At 38.1% G+C, this 20,035-nt stretch overlaps 2 protein-coding genes across 4 annotated transcripts in view; both read left to right on the top strand.

The window, feature by feature from the left end:
• Positions 1-5,020: 5,020 nt before the first annotated feature.
• tamm41 (TAM41 mitochondrial translocator assembly and maintenance homolog) lies at positions 5,021-14,605 on the top strand. 3 transcript variants are annotated; one of them, XM_017704706.1, is made up of 8 exons: positions 5,021-5,481; positions 6,747-6,929; positions 7,167-7,259; positions 7,818-7,968; positions 8,936-9,081; positions 11,138-11,303; positions 14,117-14,179; positions 14,281-14,605. In XM_017704706.1, exons 1-8 carry the CDS (start codon positions 5,344-5,346, stop codon positions 14,355-14,357), a joined length of 1,017 nt encoding a protein of 338 aa, XP_017560195.1. In that variant the 5' UTR covers positions 5,021-5,343; the 3' UTR covers positions 14,358-14,605. The 3 variants fall into 3 exon arrangements, with proteins under 3 accessions (XP_017560195.1, XP_017560196.1, XP_037387982.1); XM_017704707.2 differs by having other exon boundaries at positions 5,356-5,481; positions 6,775-6,929; XM_037532085.1 differs by lacking the exon at positions 5,021-5,481 and adding an exon at positions 7,022-7,061 and having other exon boundaries at positions 6,790-6,929.
• A 2,739-nt stretch (positions 14,606-17,344) lies between these two features.
• vgll4b (vestigial-like family member 4b) overlaps positions 17,345-20,035 on the top strand; it is a 49,266-nt gene continuing 46,575 nt past the window's right edge. Inside the window, exons 1-2 of the mRNA XM_037532382.1 lie at positions 17,345-17,499; positions 18,371-18,449. Of these exons, the coding sequence (XP_037388279.1) occupies positions 18,386-18,449 (64 nt within the window). The 5' untranslated portion in view covers positions 17,345-17,499; positions 18,371-18,385. The remainder of the gene's footprint in view (positions 17,500-18,370; positions 18,450-20,035) is intronic.

Genomic DNA, 20,035 nt, shown 5'->3' with positions numbered 1-20,035 from the left:
ATCCGTGTGTGTCAAGGTTTAGAGACAGTAACTGATACCCTTATAAACAGAAGCCATGAAGGACCATGGATTCACATGGTTGTTCTGTGATTACTTATTTTCTTATTATTATGCCAAAATGAATGTTCTGCTCTTTAGAGAATATTAGTTATATCGTGACAATGACATAAATATCTCAAGAAAACATTCTGTCCACCCAAAGGACAAGAAGTACACTTCCCAGAATTCCCGACGCTGAACTGTTTCCCTCGTTGCTGTTCCCGGAGTCGGACTCCATTACCCAGACTCCTCAGCGGAGTCACATGACTCCTGACCGTTCACCCTCCGCCTATCAGCGCTCTTGCTCACCTGTTCATGATTTTCTCCTGATAGTTAATTTAGTATTTAAGCCCAGGCTGTAGATTAGCGATTTACTCCTCCGTGAACGTACTGAGCGTTTCTTGCATCTTGTTTTGATTCTCGTGTGTGTCTTACTGCCTGTTTTCGTTTGACCCTGCTTTTTGGATTTGCCCTTCTTGTACCTTTGCTGGGCCTGATTGCTATATGTTTTTGACGCCTCGCCTGCTTTTTGGATCTTGCTCTGTCTTCCCCAACTCTGCTGTGGTTGCCTTTCTCCTGCTGCTTGCTTTTCTGGATTTGACCCATGCCTGTGTTCTGACGACTCTGTGTTCTCCTGATTACACAGTAAAGCTTCACTGTTGCCTTTTAACCGCACACGTCTGCTCACTGACTCCACGTCACACATTCATTGTGTTGTGACATAATGATATAAATAAGTCAAAGTCGCAAGAAAACACAAAAATAACTTCTATCACAGAAAAATGGAGGGAATATATGGCCTTTAAGGCCTTCTGATCGTATAGAACATTTCCATTATTAAAATAATCAGAAACAACAGCTATTTGTGTAGTTGTATTAAAATAAATGATTGTTATAGTATGATTATCCATCCATCCATCCATCCATATATTATAATCATACTATAACATGATCATACTTTATTTATACTTTATTTACTACACGTCCTGTTCTTTGCATCATGAAAGGGTTTTCAGATTGATTGAGAATGTGCTGTAGATGGTTCTTTTTGAAAATGGTTCTGTATAGCACCAAAAAGGGTTCTTCTATTGTTATGATGTCCAGCTTGTAATAATATAAGAGCCCTTCTGGATGCTATATAGAGCAGTCTGAAGCACACATGCACATTTTCCATCAATCCAAAGAACCATTTAAACATGCAAAAGGTTTTTTGAGTGTTCATGGTTCTACAAAGAACCATTTTCTTTAAACCCTGGAAGCGCCATCATTTTGGTATTTAAACACCTAAACAATCTCTTTCACACAGTTTAATACACACACACACACACACACACACACACACACACACACACACACACAATGAAATGCAGACAGAGATAGATAGAAGCCCCAGTTCTCTTTATAACCCACCCTCACCCACTTTGACTCACCACTAGGATGTGTGGCACTCCTACGTTACACAAGTGTTCACTTGATAGAGAAGCTTAGGAGCAGATTGTTCAAATTGGACAGGCGGTCCTCTGCAGATTAGCCTCAGCAAGCTAACTGGCTAGCTATGCAAAGTTTTTTTTAAGAAGTTTGAGTATAACATACGTAATGTGTATGCGTAGCTGCTTTGTCTGACTATCAAGTCGGAGCAGAACTGAGCTGTTATACCTTTATTTTTGTTCTTGTTAGCCATGTACCCTTCAGCATGCTAACAAGTCAACTATCAGAGGAAAGCGATGACTTTGTATCAGAAGCTGTGTATGACAGATGGTGTCAAAGTGTTCTAAATAAATGCCGGAAATAAAAATTATAGTTTTTGGTAGAAATATGTTAAAAAATGAGCATGCAGAAGGTGGAAAAATTTCCTTTGGGTTAGATAACCATAAATGACGGATCTAAAGTTTTCAGAATAAAACATAATGTACGTGACATGCATGTCATATTTGTCATCAAAGATTCCAGCCAACCAGGGTGATGTTCTGACATCAGGTGACAAGCAACCAGAGTTGGTTTATGAGGAAGCTGGCCTCTTCCTATTTCCCTTGTTGTATCAAAAACAGGAATGCGAAACACCAGGGGGCGCCCGCAAGTGAGTTCTAAATGAATGGGGTGAATGGAGATAAAAAGCTAAAAACAAAAAGTTAAAATAATTTCTAATCCCTTGCCCAGACCTTTCCTTTAATTGTAGAAAGTAGAAGGATGTATTTCACTAAAAAAGCAAGCAAACCTGTATGTTTCCCTTTTTCTATAACAATAGGGTTTTGGGCAGCAGGGAACTAACATTACTAACATTTCTTCTCTCTACAAGGTCTCTGGAGCAACTGCAGCAGTTGACTTCAGAAACTGCAGCCACTTTCATAAGATTTTAAGGTCGTGGGACATGACAGTTGCACAAAATTTCTAACCAGCATGCATCACGCTAAGTCAGTACCGTTTAAGTTGAACACAGCCGATGATTTCTGGGGAGGTTCTGCTGCTGAACTCGACACTATGTTCGCTCGATCCTTCGTCCCTATGAGGACTCATCTAACACCCTGCACTTCAGCTAATATACAGTGGTGGACAGTAACTAAGTAAATGTAATTTGTTACTGTACTTAAGTAGTTTTTTCGTTTATCTGTACTTTACTTACGTATTTCCTTTTTGGGCGACTTTTTACTTTCACTCCACTACATTTTTCGACTACAAGGGTTCGGTGAACGAGCCTTCAGCGTTGTTGGCCCAAAGTTATGGAACTCGCTCCCCATTTCCCTGTGTTCCTGCACATCACTCAAGACTTTTAAATCTGAACTGAAAACACACCTGTTTCGGACTGCTTTTAATAACTCTTAATTGTTTTATATTATTTTCTGCTTTATCTGACCCTTTTTCCCTTTTTATCTGTACAGTGTCCTTGGGTGTTTGAAAGGCACTTTAAAATAAAATTTATTATTATATTATTATTATTATTATTATTATTATTATTATTATTTCAAAGTCAAATATCTTATTTTTACTCTACATTTTGAGAAATCTGTCGTTCCTTTTGGTTTCTGTGTAAAATGTAACATGTCAAAACAAAAGAAGTGCAAAGCAAGAACACCAATCATGGCACAGCGGTCACTTTGTTCTGAACTTGTTTTGACCTGTTGGTCATACCGACCCAGTGCAGCACACGGTTCAACATCAGTGGAGCAGTGTAAAAATTTGGGAGCACATACGTTACCTAAATGATGAACTAACTTAACTTTGTGTAAATAGACCACAATATAGAAATATGTACACATATGCAGTCGTGACTGGCATGTTTCTTTTTTTCTGAATTCATACAAACACTTTCATTTTATAGTAAATTAGTTTAGGTTAGTTTATGTTTATGAGCAGAGGCCTACAGATCAATACAGTAAAGATAAACTTATTTGTGATCCTGAGTTTAAAGACAGTTTTTATTCAACTTGTAACTAATTTACAAAGTAATCTTAAACTGAAACTTTGCTTGTGTGTAAAAGTGATTTCAGAGCCACTCGGTTCTCCCTGATGGAAACTGTTTACCTTCAGTGTTTTGTGCTTATGATCATTTTAATAGACGTCAGCGTCACTAATTAATGACATTCTATTAAAAGACTGGTTTACCAAGAGAGACACTGAAGGATTTTCACCTAAAATGAGTTCATGAATTGAGTCTTGTTATAAAAATGAAACCAGGACATCAGAGCCATAATTAATCTTATAGTACTTTTACTTTCAATACTTAAGTACATTTGAAGGCAAATACTTTTGTACTTTACTCAAGTTGAGGTCTGGAGTAAGGACTTCTACTTTTACTGGAGTAATATTTTACCTTGGGTATGTCTACTTTAACTCAAGTACATGATTTGTGTACTTCGTCCACCTCTGTTAATATAGCATTGGCACTGGAGGTTTCCCTAGTGCTACTATACTACAACTATACTACAGCTATGCTACACTAAAGAATGGACTTTAATTGGTGGTGTACTATTTTTCACATACTATTAAATACTATTTAGTATAGTAGTGTGTGGTTTTGGATGCTGCTTAGGTTTATATTTACTGTAAAAGGCCCATATCCTACATTTTTCCACTTATAATGTTTGCATGATTTTAAGTAACAAAACAGTCATAATTAATATTTTCATGACAGTTGTCCAACATCTGTTAGCCTGTGTAATGAAACATGAAGTAAGAAACAAATCTGAAGGTGACAGAATTATTGTTATCTAACTAAAGTTATCTGACCTAACTTTATTGTGAGACCTGATCAGTGCAGCTCATGGGAACAATTCAAATAAAAGTAATTGACTCAGAAACATTTAGTGCAAAGTACAATGTAGATTAAAAATAGACTATTTCTTTTACAATTTAATCTTTAACTTGTAAACATAGGGGTTTGATGTGAAATGTCCCATTCTAGAGAAAGTGGTGGTGATCGGGACCAGATGTCCGACCATAAAGCCTCTAAAAGTTCCTTCACAGAAGATTCTTACATGAAATGGTTTGAAATGTTCTGCCTGATGTCTGACACACTGTTTTACATTTGTTTGAGAAGATTTTGGCCTAAACGGCATTGGTGTAGAGGTACACGCAGGGTGTAGTAAGGCTTGCCCCCAAAGCCAAGATTTACTTATTTTCTTATTGTGGATGTATCACTATTTCACCATCATCTACATTCCATATAAAAGTTAAGAAGCTACGTGTAGGTTGACTGGTGGTTTTGGGTAGTAAATAAAATGGTTATATTTGTGTTGTAGCCTTGGCGATCCCTGGTTCCTATAACTACCACTGTAAAGAACTCCAAGCCTCTACAATCAACCATTTCACACCAAACCACTCTAAATTACTTTGTTTACATCTAAACTGTTGAAAAAATCTAAAAATCTTGAAAGGTTTTAAATCTTCATTCATTCATGTTACTTCACTGGGGTCACTAAGTTAGCGATTGTGAATTATCAATACCGCCAGAACGCGGGATGGCGCTGTGGCGCTTTGTCACTGCTATAAACAGCAACGTTGTGCTGGTTCAGTCTACGCTAACAGCAAAAATATCAACTGTTTTATTCAAAATAAAGGGATATAATATAAAACTCGCGAGCTGTAGTGAACCCCAGGTCTATATCATCTGAGGGGCCAGAATGTAACTGCTGCTCAATTTAAGGTGGAACGGGAAAACTAGGATAAACAGCTGGCGAACAGGAATCCAACCTCAGCCTCGTCCGTATGAGCTAGTACGGCGGTTAATCCCCATCATGAGGCACGTTGACGTTTGAACGCGTTTTAACGTGGAGATACAGGGTTATCTGGATAACCTGCACATTAAAAATGACGCTTCCAGCTTTGCAGAATACGAGCGTTTTCTTCCGGAGGATTCTGTCACAGTTTCCTCAGGATATTAGCTTAGCCTTCGCCTATGGCTCTGCAGTGTTCAAACAGGCTGGCACTGCTCAAGGTCAGATGGGGGTAAGAAACAACCTTTAAACTGTATTTGTTTCATCTTTTTAACTAGCTTCTGTCATGTACAGGTCCCCAAGGTGACATTGTGATGATTAAGTAATGATAAGACATGGCCACAAAATCATTAAGGCCACAAGTTAGTTTTCTCATAACTCATGGCCTCAATATAGTACATTTTGGCCTGAATATGGTAATTTGTGGCCACAGTTTAGTAAATTGTGGCTTCAATACTGGCCACTGATGTGACATCTTGGTTATTTTTAATAAGGCGTTGCCACAAATTAATATATTGAGGCCACAAGTTAATTTTCTTCTAACTCGTGGCCTTAATATAGTAAATTGCGGAATCAGCTGTGGCCTAAACATCTCGTTAGCTCAGCCTCATGATCCTGTGTCTTAAAGGGGAATAGCACTAATTTTCCAAAATTGCTCAGTTAAAGGGGTTAAGATGTTAACAGAGTCATTCAGAATGTTTTTGTGTGAAATGCTCAGTCAGAGCTGTTTACAGTGGTGGTAATGGGAACCAGACATCCACCTCTAAAAGCTCCTTTATAGAAAGCTATTGCATGAAATAGTTAGGGTTAGGTTAGGTTAAGTGATACTTTTTTTTAATCCCACAACCGGGGAAATTCCACCTCCGCATTTAACCCATCCATGAAGTGAAACACCACATACACACTAGCGAATACACACACACTAGAGGGCAGTGAGCACACTTGCCTGGAGCGGAGGGTAGCCCTATCCACGGCACCAGGGGAGCAATTGGGGGTTAGGTGTCTTGCTCAAGGACACTTCACTCATGGACTGTCGGCACTGGGGATTGAACCAGCAACCTTCCGGTCACAGGGCCAGTTCCCTTACCTCCAGCCCCCTACGCTGATTACGCTGCTCAGTGCCTGAAACATTGTTTTATTGTAGTTTTGTTATTATAATTTAATTAATATTATTTTATAGTCAATAAAACAAATATTGTTTAAAAGCATTCATGATGGAGGGGTATGTGAAGGGTGCTTTGAGGCCAAATAGTACCGAAACAAAACCTTTTCCAGATATACCACTGTTTTGTCACTATTAGCAACCAGACATCACATCTCTTGCTTCCTGTCATCACTGTAAAGAAATCTGATGGCGTGCTTTATCAAAATCAGACACTAGTGTGTTAGCTTTTAAACAGTGTCAGCTCACTGTTCACTCTTTCATTTCCAAGGCAAGTTGCCCACTTAAGATGCGAAACGGTGTGTCACTCAAGTTATTTCCCTTTGTTGTTTTAGAAAAACATGCTGGACTTTGTGTTCGCAGTGGACGACCCCGTCACCTGGCACACCATGAACTTGATAGAAAACAGGAAACACTACTCTTTCTTGAAATACCTTGGTCCAAAGCAGATAAGCAGCATTCAGAACGACTATGGAGCTGGAGTGTACTTCAACACATTGGTGCCCTCCGATGAACGGGTAGGTACTCCATTCATAAGTCTTTTTATTTTTTCACGAGGAGTTTTTTTTTTTTTTTTGTCCTCAGTATTTCACTGATGTGTCTCATGCAGCACTAACACCCATCACCAGCAGCACTGAAGATTAACAGTGGTGAGATTTTAAAGTGAGCAGTTGTTGTTGTGGTGATTTAGTAGCCGATTTATTTGCTGTGGAACTGGATCATCACAGGCCTCAACATCAATTTTGTTCTTGCAGCTCATCAAATATGGAGTCATCAGCACTGATGCCTTGATAGATGATCTACTTCACTGGAAAACGATGTATGTAGCAGGACGATTACACAAACCAGTGAGTGTTTCTCCCACCACGGTGTGAATCACCCAAAAAATGCCATCAAGCATCTGTTACTCCTGAATATGGATTGTTTTTGATGCTCGGTGATGATGATGCAGTAGCACGTAAGAACCAACAGATGGCAGTATTTGATTACTAGCAGCTTTCATCATATTTAGATGAAGGATCTGTACACACACCCACTTCTGTAAGTGGTGGTTGATATGGCAGTATGTTATAGTTATCATGACATATTGAACATTACACATTAACTGTGGCTGGTTAGATGTAAGCCTGTTATATTATTACATTAATATTTTACCGATTGAGTGAATGAGTGAGTGTATTGCAGTGTTAGATATTTACTCTGTCACCCACACTTAACAAAGATGCTTTATAATTACTAATATAACTTTGGTAGAATAACTGGCCATGTCAAAATTCAGATGTGTAGGACATATTGAAGGGACCATCTGTGATCTTCGGTACATTAAATACAACATCCCAGCTAATCTATCACACATTAAAATAACTCTGCGTCTTACTTTATTCAACTCTGTTTGTCTTCCTGAGGTGCGGATTCTGCTGCAGAGTGAGAACGGGAAGCTGCGCGCTGCGCTGGTGGCCAATCTGAAGAGCGCTGTGAATGCCTCCTTCCTTATGCTTCCAGAGAGCTTCTCTGAGGAAGACCTTTTTCTCCAGATAGCTGGACTCTCTTACTCTGGTGACCATGCAGAGCTCATTCTGTGCTATATGTAATGCATCTGTACTTTTCACTCATAATCATGTATGACTGTTTCAATTCAGTGTTGAAACAGCAATCAGTAAACCAGCCTTTATTTAAACTCGGGGTACAGTGAGGGTGGCCACCAGTTACAGTGTAGCTGAGCTTTATACTGTATGAAAACAAGGGACTAAAGAGAGTAAATATATTTAAATAATAATGGAGTAACAGAGTGAAATAAGGCTTAAGGATATCATTAAACCAGTAGAGAAGACTACTACTACTTCTAAAAATAAATTTTAGACACTGTAAAATAAGGGTTATTCAATAAACTAGTTTGAATAAATTCAAAAAAATAGTAGAATAATAAAAGAATCAAACAAAACAACAGAATAAAATAAAAAGATAGTAAAATTGAATTAAAAAAATGAAGGAGAATAAAAATAGTAAAAACCTGACTAACAACAGATTTATACTAATTTATTTTTTAACAATTATTTTTTATTTTTGCATTGAATATAAAATGTACCCATAATTTAGAAACTTTTTAAAACTGCTGTTTTGCTGGAGTGTTTTGTCCTGACTTAATCACAGTACTCAGAAAACTATAGTACAGTGATAGATGTCATATTGTGATTTTGTTGTAAAGTATTGTGATGCTGCATTTGTGTCATGTCGCTCAATTTTAGTCTGTCAGTTACCTGATATAACCTTGGTATAATGACACGTGAACACACAATCTCTCCAGAAATTAGTGATTTTAAGGCATCACTAGATGCGAAACAAATTATAAACAACCACAGTTGCAATTTCGCAAGTGTCGAACAACAAATGCTTTTGAAATCTGTGGCTCTGAAATAGTGACAAAAGCCCTGAGTCACATGTCTGTATTTTAGCGTCATGCCGTGTGAGATTAATTACTCATGTTTAATCACGATGGTCTCTTCTGATTGTGTATTGTCTTTAGGGGATTTCAGGATGGTGATTGGTGAGGATAAATCCAAAGTATCCAACATTGTGAAGGACAACATGCAGCACTTCAGGATCTTATATAATAACATTCTGCAAGATTGCCCACAGGTGGTGTACAAGCCACAGCAGGGGAGGCTGGAGGTGAGATGTGAGCTGAGTATTTTAATGCTGTCCATAGAGTTTTTGTCCAGCAGGAGGGGACAGTGAGTGGTTAGAGCTCAGAGGCAGTTTTGATCAATAAGTGTATATCAAATTTCTGTTTTAAAATATTGGTATATAAATAATATATAATCAGATATACTATGTGAATGCGGTGTTACAGGCTAATTCTTTTCCTCCTTTTCTCTTGTAATAGTGAAACACTGACCGCACATCATAAATGTTGTTCTAATACTGTTATTTTATGCTAACTTCTATGATAAAATTCAATATTACATTTTCCACATATATCACTAGAGATCAGAACCTGAGTATTCTAGCAATCTGGTAGCAACTGACAATATAGCATTTTCATTTTGCCAATCTGCGTTTCACTTTTAAGAGGTAAATAAAGTGAGACAGGTATATGAATGCTGCTGCAACACCCATACCAAAATATAGTGGCATAATTATATGCAACTCATTGTTCTTAATAGCTAGTCATTTATTTCTTTTAATGTAGCTCTTATTTAATATGGTATTTAAAAATGCAGTTCATTTTTCATTCAACAATTTAAAAATACAGTTTTGACCCCCTAAAAAGTACATAACTTTATGTGGTCTTCTCCTTTGTGGCTGAGTTGCTGTGGTTCCTACACGCTTCCAGTTTTCAGTAATACGACTCACAGTTGATCGTGGAATATCTATGAGGGATGAAATTTCATGAACTGGCTTGTTGCAGGCATCCCATTACAGTACCACGCTCAAATTCAGTGAGCTCTTCAGAACAACCCATTCTTTACAAGTGTTTACAAAGGCAGACTGCATGGCTAGTTGCTTGATTTTATACACTTCTGATAATGGGACTGAATGAAACACCTGAATTCAGTGATTGAGGTGTGTCCCAATACTTTTGTCTATATAGTGTATGAGAATGTTTAAAATGAGAAAGAAGCTAAATTGCTTATCAATTTTTCTTTTTCGTATTCGTAATATGTAAAGTCAGTGTTACTGTGACACCAATGTCCTATAGAGGTTTAGACTCAACTTCAGAAAGTGCTCCTTTTTTGACTGGACTGGCTGTTGAATTCATAACTGTATTACAGGGCAGATTTCCTGACGTTAAGAACACTAGAACTGTTTAAACATGCCCAGTGTTGTGGGAACAAAAACTTACAACACTGCTTATCCATCACCAGGAAGAGGAAAGAAGTCTTGATATTTACGGGGGCAGAGAATTTCAGAGAGGGGTGTGGTTGCGGGGTACGCTGTCTGATTTGTAGGTTTGCTGACAAAGCAAAGAGACTACCAAACACCTCTGGGCTTAAAACACACCTGTGCTCAGAAGGAAGAAGGCACACTTTATACCTCTGCACTTCTCCACTCATGACTGTACCTTGCGTGAACATTCGGTAGATTAATAGTTTAATTGCTGGATTTATTTTACTTTAAAGAAAGACAGATTTCTTTAATGAGGGAGCAAACAGGGCTACAGCAGTGATCACTGTCATCAGTGTTATTGACATAAATAAAAGTAAAACGGATGTGAATTCTCGTAATCACCGTGCTAATGTGACAAACACGACTTCCGGTTGGCATTATTGATGAAATTGTTGTTGACAAGGATTTAGAACCAGGCTGATCAAGTCCCACAGGAATGTGCACCATATGTTAAAGCGTATCCAGATAGTCAATGAGTGAATTCGGCTACTTTAAGGTCATTAATTGCTGACACAGTTTTTATAATCTCTATAGAAAAGCACTGACTAATATGAATATGAACCTAAGGCCACAATGCCCATTGCTAAGTGTGGGTTAGAGGAGTATAAGTATGTAAGGTAATAATTCCCTGTCAAAAAAAGGAAAAAAATGGTAGAACTCGCTTTTACACTACTCTAATTTCTCCATTCATCATGAAGGGTTCACACAGTGTAAAGGGCAGCTTCTGTTGTCAGATGTAACTTCTGGTGATTGATGGTTACTCAGCATTTGAGAAGTTCTTACAATCTTGAAATATTTCATTTTGGGAGCTCAGTTTTTCACATCTGTTTGTCTCCAGGTGGACAAAAGCCCAGAGGGGCAGTTTACTCAGCTGATGGCTCTGCCAAGGACCCTCCAGCAACAGATCACTCGGCTGGTGGATCCACCTGGGAAGAATCGGGATGTGGAGGAGATTCTGCTGCAGGTGGCTCAGGACCCTGACTGTGGCTTAGTAGTACAGCAAGGTAACAGGTTCTCTTTGTTAGGTCTGCACAAACTAGCCTCAAAAAGACTTCTTTAGGGCCATAGAGCAAAGTTACTGTCAAGTACATTGTCATATGCAAAAATTTGGGTCAAATATTTTGTTGATTTAGTAAGTGAACATTAAACTTAACACATACTCTACAGAGAAAGCTTCTGTACATTTTAATGCACAATTAGTCTTTATTTGCATAGCATAATTAAACTAAAATGTTGTCTGGGCGAAAGTTATGGCATGTTTTATATTTTATGGTTTAATTTCCCCCCCCAAGATGTTAACCTTGGAACACAAATAAAAATTGTGCACTAAAATGTGCAGAAAAGTGCCATATATAAGTTTCTTCTCTGTAGAGAATGTGTTAACTTATTTTTACATCAACGTCATTCTCATCAGGGAAATGTGTCATTTGACCAAGGGTGTTCAAAGCTTGGCCTAGACGTTTTTCTTGGCTTGCCTCATTACTATGGAGAGACATTTGTGCTGAATTGTGAAATGATTTCAGTGGGAAAACGTGAAACACAAGGCACGCATGATGATGCGTGCCAAAATGACAATCATTTTAACGACACTTGACCTTATTACTGAAAAACAATACAAGTCAAATTTAAAAAAATAAAATGCTGAATTTGTCAGAATTGAACACAACCCACCTTGTGATGTAATCAGTACACAGCTACAGCCTTTAACCATGCAGCACTTCAAACATATATGCCTCAGTAAAATGCAATCATAACGTATTAAAAAAAACACACAAGATTGCGTTTACAGAGTGACATTTTCATTTTGGCATGTATTCTACATGTCGCTATGGGAAAGTAATGTCCTGTATGCGTTGCATTTCACGTTTCTGCATTGTAGTGATGGCTTTTCCATACATTACAGACAAATTATATGGCATTTTGCTTTCTGTTCAATTTGGTTTTATTGCACTCATAAAAGAACCCCTTTTCTAAGCAACTGTATAATTTGGTTGTTAGCAAAGTTTGTTCTAGTGAAAAATTGAGGAATTATAATTATGCATCCTTCTATAGCATGTTAGTGGTAGAGAGTAAACAACAAATTAAAACTCCCGTCTTGTGAGCACTATGTTTTTGTCTTACGGCAAACTTTTTGTGATAGAAAACTATGGGGCCATTTTGTGCTTCACATGAAAGGCTGTGTTTCAAGTAGCGTGCATCCTTAGTTTACACCGTGATATGGACTCTTCAGCAGTGACTAAAACAAACCGACTTTCACCTGAACTCAGCTGCAGGTGTTAAAATACCAAAAATCAAAAAGCTTATCGACTTAACCATGAGCCATGTCAAGGTTAATGGGTCCACAGCTTGTTTTAGGATCAGCCACCTGTGTTTTTATTACCTCAGGGAGCCGTGGGCCTCAGTGCTGAATTTGCTAATCTTGGTTTATGCTACTGCTGCTGATAGAATGCAACACGATTCGCAGATTAGTGACCGTACGTTAACGCTCAGCATCCAGGTTTATTTGCAAGTAGCTCAACATGAAAAGAACAAATAATGAATGACTTTTTAAACCAGATAAGGTTCTCAGTAATGAGTATTACTTCATCTCACTGAACCGGTTTACGTAGGTTTGGCCACATGGAGGTTTGTCTGAATAGCCCAACTTTCCTTTTCATGTACAGTCGTCGTCTTCTTTCGGCTGCTCCCTTTAGGGGTCGCCACAGCGACCAGCCATTAGGAGTGTACTTTGTATACTTCTGGTGCCGGTCCCAAGCCCGGATAAATGGTGAGGGTTGCGTCAGGAAGGGCATCCGGCGTAAAACTCTTGCCAAAACTATCATGCGGATCAGAAATATGATTGCCTTTTCATGTACAGTACTGTGCAAAATAGTTGTTTAAACATGCTGCACTGTATGATCAAAAGTATATGTCAGCATCACTCCTATATGAGCTTGGATGTCCCATTCCAAAAGTCATGGGCATTAATATGGAGTTGACCCCATTTGCAGCTAAAGTCTCCACCTTTCTGGGAAGCTTTCTACAAGATTTTGGAGAGTGTCTGTGGGCGTTTGTGCCCATTCAGTCTAAAGAGCATTTGTGAGGTCAGGCACTGATGTTGGGTGAGAACGCTAGACTCGCAGTCAGCCCAAAGGTGTTCGGTGGGGTTGAGGTCAGGGAACTGTGCAGATCACCGGAGTTCTTCCATACCAAACTGGTCAAACCTTGTCTTTAGGGTGTCTTGCCATTTCTTGCTTTATGCTCAGGTGCTCAGTCATGCTGGAACAGGAAAAGCTCTTCCTCAAACTGCTGACACACAGCTGGAAGTGTTTCATTGTTTAAAATGTGTTTGCATTGAAAAACAGCCCCAGCCCATTATCCCTCCTCCACCAAGCTTTGCTCTTGGCACTGTGCTGCGTAGGTAGTGTTTCCTGAGCTCTTCAGTATAACCCATTCTACTGCCATTGTTTGTGGAGATTGGCTGAGTGCTGTTAGTAATGTATGTGGATGAACCTCAATTTGGTCATTAGTGGGGGGTGTCTACATACGTTTGGCCATATATTTTCCCAGAAGCATTTTAACAAGCCTGATGCTTGTTCTACCATTTAAGAATCATCTTTGTGCTAAGATGCTTGGGGTGTTCAAACTTTTGCATATTATTGTATATAAAGAGAGGCTGGAAAATGAGCATGTAAAAATTTAGACCACTTTTGATACATAAAACCAAACATTTTAAGTGTACATTGAGTGAAAATGTAAAATAGAAGAAAAGTGGGCCTTTTAACGCATATGTAAATGAGTTCTGTTCTGATAGCATGTTTTTCTTTTTCTTTTAAAGGGATCTACTCGATAGTGAAAACCTCCAGCATATCACAGAGTGCCAAAGGAATCATTACAGCTGGTAAATCAGTTTGTCTGTTTTATCTCATATAAAATTTTCACTCACTGACCAGTTTCATATTATCTAAAGTGCAAAAACTGATGCTTTGACTCTTTCCAAAGGACTCCTGAAATCAGTGTCATATAGTACGAAAAAGCTGCGGAAAATGTGGAAAGGCTGGAGGAGAAAGACGCCATGACTTCTCGTCTCTTTCCCTGCTTTTAACGAACTCTGTTGCACTGACTGACTTTTATTTGTGTGTGCACCCTGTCCTAGTTTAATCATTTCAGATCTGAGCTTATAACATTTTATATAAGATCCCACAAAGTTGCGTCTAAGTGTAATACCATTAGAGAAGTGTTCAGATGGCAATGATGCCATTTGCTGTTTTGTACGTTTTTGGTTGCTTTTCAATTAAAAAAACAAGTTATATATTTATATCTATAATTTCATGTTTGTCACAATTTGTGTGTTTGGCTCCCCTGATTTGCCCATAACCTACTAAGAAGGACATTGTTTGTTTGTTTGTTTGTTTGTTTGTTTATTTATTTATTAATCCTTTTTTTTATTATTATTATTCCGTTTGAGCCATCACATGGGAGATGATGTTTCTCTGCCATAAACAGTGGTGGACAATAACTAAGTAAATGTAATTCATTACTGTACTTAAGTAGTTTTTTTGTGTATCTGTACTTTACTGAAGTTTTTCCATTTTGGGCGACTTTTTACTTTCACTCCACTACATTTCAAAGTCACATATCTTACTTTTTACTCCACTACATTTTGAGAAATCTGTCGTTCCTTTTGGTTTTTGTGTGTATAAACATGTAACATGTCAAAACAACAGAAGTGCAAAGCATCATACCGACCCAGTGCAGCACACGGTTCAACATCAGTGCAGCAGTGTAAAAATTTGGGAGCAGGTACGTCACCTAAATGATGAACTAACCTAACTTTGTGTAAATAGACCACAATATAGAAATATGTACATATATGCAGTCGTGACTATTTCATTTTATAGTAAATTAGTTTAGGTTAGTTTATGTTTATGAGCAGAGGCCTACAGATCAATACAGTAAAGGAAAACTTATTTGTGATCCTGAGTTTAAAGCAAGTTTTTATTCAACTTGTAACTAATTTAGAAAGTAATCTTAAACTGAAACTTTGCTTGTTTTTAAAAGTGATTTCAGAGCCACTCGGTTCTCCCTGATGGAAACTGTTTACCTTCAGTGTTTTGTGCTTATGATCATTTTAATAGATGTCAGCGTCACTAATAAATGACGTTCTATTAAAAGACTGGTTTACCAAGAGAGACGCTGGAGGATTTTCACCTAAAATTAGTTCAGGAAGTGAGTCTTGTTATAAAAATGATAACAGGACATCAGAGCCATAATTAATCTGATAGTACTTTCGATACTTAAGTACATTTGAAGGCGAATACTTTAGTATTTTTGCTCAAGTTGAGGTCTAGATTAAGGACTTCTACTTTTACTGGAGTAATATTTTACCTTGGGTATCTCTACTTTAACTCAAGTACATGATTTGTGTACTTCGTCCACCTCTGGCCATAAGTGGATTAAGATGGAGCAATTAAGCAAAAGTCATATTTATAAGTGCTTAAGCGTTTTTAATATAAAAGGATACATTAATTTCCTGAACATTGTACATCATAAAATGTTTTAACACTGCTGTTACATTTAAGAGCTTTTGGACTCGAGTTATGAAACCTCATGTATGTTTATGACAGCAGTGAGTGTGAACAGCCAAAGAGCTGCTCTGCTTGCCAACCAGTCAGCACTCGGTAGCAGTAATGTTAGTATCTTGTTGCCCAAAACCAGTTGGTTGTAGAAAAAAGGAAACATACATTTCAGGTTTCTTTGCTTTTTTTTAGCGAAATACATCCTTCTCCTTTCTAAAATTAAATTAAAGTTGAGGGCAAGGGATTAGAAACTAATTTAACGTTTAGGTTTTAGCCGTTTAGCTCCATGTACCCTCATTGAGCTCAGTTACAATGGCAGAGCTTGCTAATGTTTATAGTGTTTGTGTGACGGAATCTGCTGTCTGAAATCATTTACAACCACGCACCAGTTCTGTTCCCTACAGTGCTCTATGTAGTGATCCAGATTTGCCTGTGTAGGATTTAGTCATTAGGCGATTTGCATAAGCCGTGCTGGGTATTGCAGTGAGAAAATACTGATGAACAAAAACAATATAAAATCGTGAGTTAAAAGTTAAAAGGACACATGTAAAAAGCTGTTTTTTTTTTCAGTAAAGGCATTGGTACTTTATAAGACCACGAACACTCGAAGTATCATTTACATGTTTAAATGGCTCTCTGCTTGGTGAACTTTTCTTCAGACAGATGCAAAATGTGTTGTACACAGATCAGGCATAACATTATGACCACCTCCTTGTTTCTACGCTCATTGTCCATTTTATCAGCTCCACTTACTGTATAGGTGCACTGTGTAGTTCTACAGTTCAGGATCATTCTCAGCATTGCAGTAACACTGATGTGTGGTGGTTAGCGTGTGTTGCACTGGTATGAGTGGATCAGACACAGCCGTGCCGCTGTCTATGTTACTGCATTGCTGAGAATGATCCACCACTCAAATAGTACCTGCTCTGTGAGGGTCCATGGGGATCCTCACCACTGAAGAACTGGGTAAAAGGGGGCTAACAAAGTATGAGAGAAACAGATAACTGTAACTACATATCTATAACTGTAACTGTAGAACTACACAGTGCACCTACATAGTAAGTGGAGCTGATAAAATGGACAATGAGTGTAGAAACAAGGTGGTCATAATGTTAGGCTTGATCAGTGTATATGTTTCTATGTAGCACCAACTCATGGTTTTAAGTAGAACCATTTCCTTTATTAAAGGACGCTTGAAGAATTGAAATGTATGTATTACACACGACTAATAGCGTATTAAAGTCCACTTTTTGGCTTTAGCGTTATTATAACAAACCTAAACATCATTAAATACCTTCATACCCTGAAAAAAGTGATATTTCCAGCACGTTTGTAAACTCTACCTGTTGCTAGGATATGATGTCACCCGCGTATTTGCATAATTTATGCTGATCTCATTTTATGGTCCTCAGCCAATCAGAATCTTCCCCTCTCACCACCTGCTAGGAAGAATTCCATCATTCCAATCATTCTTCCCTTCAGCTCGCCCAGCGCTGCGCCTCAACGGAGTTCTGGAGCACTTGGAAGCACTTGGAGCACTGCTGGCACTTTCTGTGGACCTAAACAGCACCTTGAGGGCTTTATTAATTTAAAATCCTTTATTTTCGTGACCTACGACCTTCCAAAGTGGCGCTGCAAAGGGGTATGTAACTGAGGCTGAGGAGCTCTTTCTTTACGCGCGTTGAGAGCACGACTTTTATTCTATAGCAGCACTTATTTATGTCATGAGGTTTGCAAAACGTTGAGGAATATAATCTTTATTTGAGGTTAAATACACTTGCAGAACGCTACAAAGTAAGTTGTGGTATATACATACACCACGACTTCATTAGAGTAGTCAAATAATCCATAAAACTAAATTAAAATGCACTTTTAAGTAGTTTAGGCTGAAATTAAATGACCTCACATGGTGTTTAGCTGGTGATAAGAAAACACACACTGGTCACTTCCTGGAGAGCCATGCTTCACCCTGCTACTCCGTTGTAAATAACTAAGCCGAGCTTGGCTCCTCAGGCGAATTCCTCGTTCCACCTTAAATAATGCAGCAGTTCCATTATGACGCCTCAGGCGTCAGAATGCAACTCCTGCTCATTTAAGGTGGAACGGAGAATTCGACTAGCCTCGTTTGTGAAAAGAAGATAACTAGCTTGCAATGGTGCAAAACAAGTTTCTAAAGCTTTTTTCCTGCTCAAGTGTCCACTGCATGCATTTTTAAGTGACCCCCCCCCACTCTCCCTTCCCAACCCCCAGTTCAAACTAACCTGCAGTGGTATCTTTGGAATGTTAAGTGTGGGAAATGGGATGAGGAGATGTTTGGCACTTCATTCATGCAGTGAAGCTTTTTATTTTTCATATTCTATTTATTTATTTACTTTTATTCAAGAACTCAAGTCACACAGGATGGGTTTTGTCTTTCCCTCCTGGCTTGTCCAGCAACAAGAAAGCTGCTGGTTTTCTTTTTTTAGAACCTGTTTCAACCCCCTGGCGTTTCAGAACTTATAATTTTCCATCAGGTTTTGCTGCCAAGGATGGAAACGCCTTTGGATGTTTTGTCAAGAGCAGCATCTTTAGTACACGAGGATGATGAGAAACGTAAGTACTTGTTTCTTATATATAACCCTGTACAGTGTGGTTCAAAAGTTTGGAAACTTATTTTGCCTTATAAAATGTACATAAAATAATTTATTTGTGTATAAAATGATGATAGTAGTGTAAGATATAAAACATGGAGAATGAAGTTGCCTTAAGTTAAAAACAACTTGAAATATTGAATGAAACATCTTCTAATGCCTTCTGCTGGCTAGCTTAGTCTTCCAGTCTACACTGTAAGAGTTATTATTGAATAAAATAAATAATTTGTGATGGGTTGTTCCAAACTTTAGAATTTGTATTTCAAAACATTTCATTTTCATTACATTTTTTATGTACTTTGAAAGTGATATTTGCCTTGTACTTCATGCCAGACTGTGCAAACTGTGCCTGGTTGGTATTTGGGTGAGCTTGTCCTTTGGCTGCTACATTGATATTGGCCTTTTTGCATACTTTTACCGTTCTATCCTAATTTGTCTGGCACAATTGGGAATTATCCTTGTATTTTTCTTGTATGTACATGTTATGACTATGCATTTGAAGCTCATGGTTCAGGTAGTACTGATGACACATTGTGCATTGTGACATCATGTGCCTGGAAGTGTAGCAGGTCCAGTCAGCGTTGTGGAAGGCCTCCAAAAACCGCCACCACCGGGTCTGACTGCTCAGCCTGCACAGTCATAGCCCAGCTAAATAATATTTCCATAATCACTTGGAAAAAAAATTCCTTCCTAGATTAAGCGCATACAAATCCTACTCAGCAGGCATTGCAATTCTGGGTGTGCAGTGTACTAATGGAAAAAAACCTGCAGCGTGCTTAACCAGCACAGAGGGCTACGTTGGATTGAGATTTTTATTCTGTTTTAGTCCAGTTCATATTTGAAATCTGGACTGCAAAAACAGCCCTTTTTAAAAAATAGTTTTTGTCATGTCATGAGAACCAACTCATTTGCATATTCCCACCTATTCAGCCCACAGCAGTTTAGCCCTGCCCACTTGTGCTGAAGTCATAAGGAGTGTTTCAGTTCTGAATTATGTATATATAATATCTTAAAGGCACTGTGACAAAAACAGGCTGTTTAATTCTAAGGAGTAATGAGAGCGGTGAAAATGATCATGTAAAATTCAATTTAGATCATTTTTGATACATAAAACCAAACATTTTATGTGTAAGAACTCTGTTCTGATTGTGCTTCATTCAGAAAGCAAAAAAGCAGTACAGCCTGAAACACTCCTTATAACTTCAGCGCAAACACTTGGGCTGATTAACACTTGAATATCGCTGCTGTCGGAACAAAACCTTGTATCTCCATTTTTGTCATTTTGTCCTCTTTTGACATTCTGGTTCCATTGACTTGCATTAAAAGTAAAATGTTTTTTCTTTCTCCTATAAAGTTACCATTTTGGAGATACACGGTTTTGTTCTGACAGCAGTGAAATGTAATTTTATTTTCTTGTGATATCACAAAATCAGTGAATTCAAAACTGGTAGTTTAGATTCCTTATGTGGACTGGGGAGTGAACAGTAGTTTTCACATACTACATCAGACCTATTTATTAATGTATTTCGTTAAAAAGTGAGGAAGATT

This window comes from Pygocentrus nattereri, chromosome 21 (genome assembly GCF_015220715.1).
Source record: "Pygocentrus nattereri isolate fPygNat1 chromosome 21, fPygNat1.pri, whole genome shotgun sequence".
Lineage (NCBI taxonomy): Eukaryota > Metazoa > Chordata > Actinopteri > Characiformes > Serrasalmidae > Pygocentrus > Pygocentrus nattereri.
The sequence above is the reverse complement of the archived record's forward strand: the minus strand, read 5'-3'. Positions and strand labels throughout refer to the sequence as shown.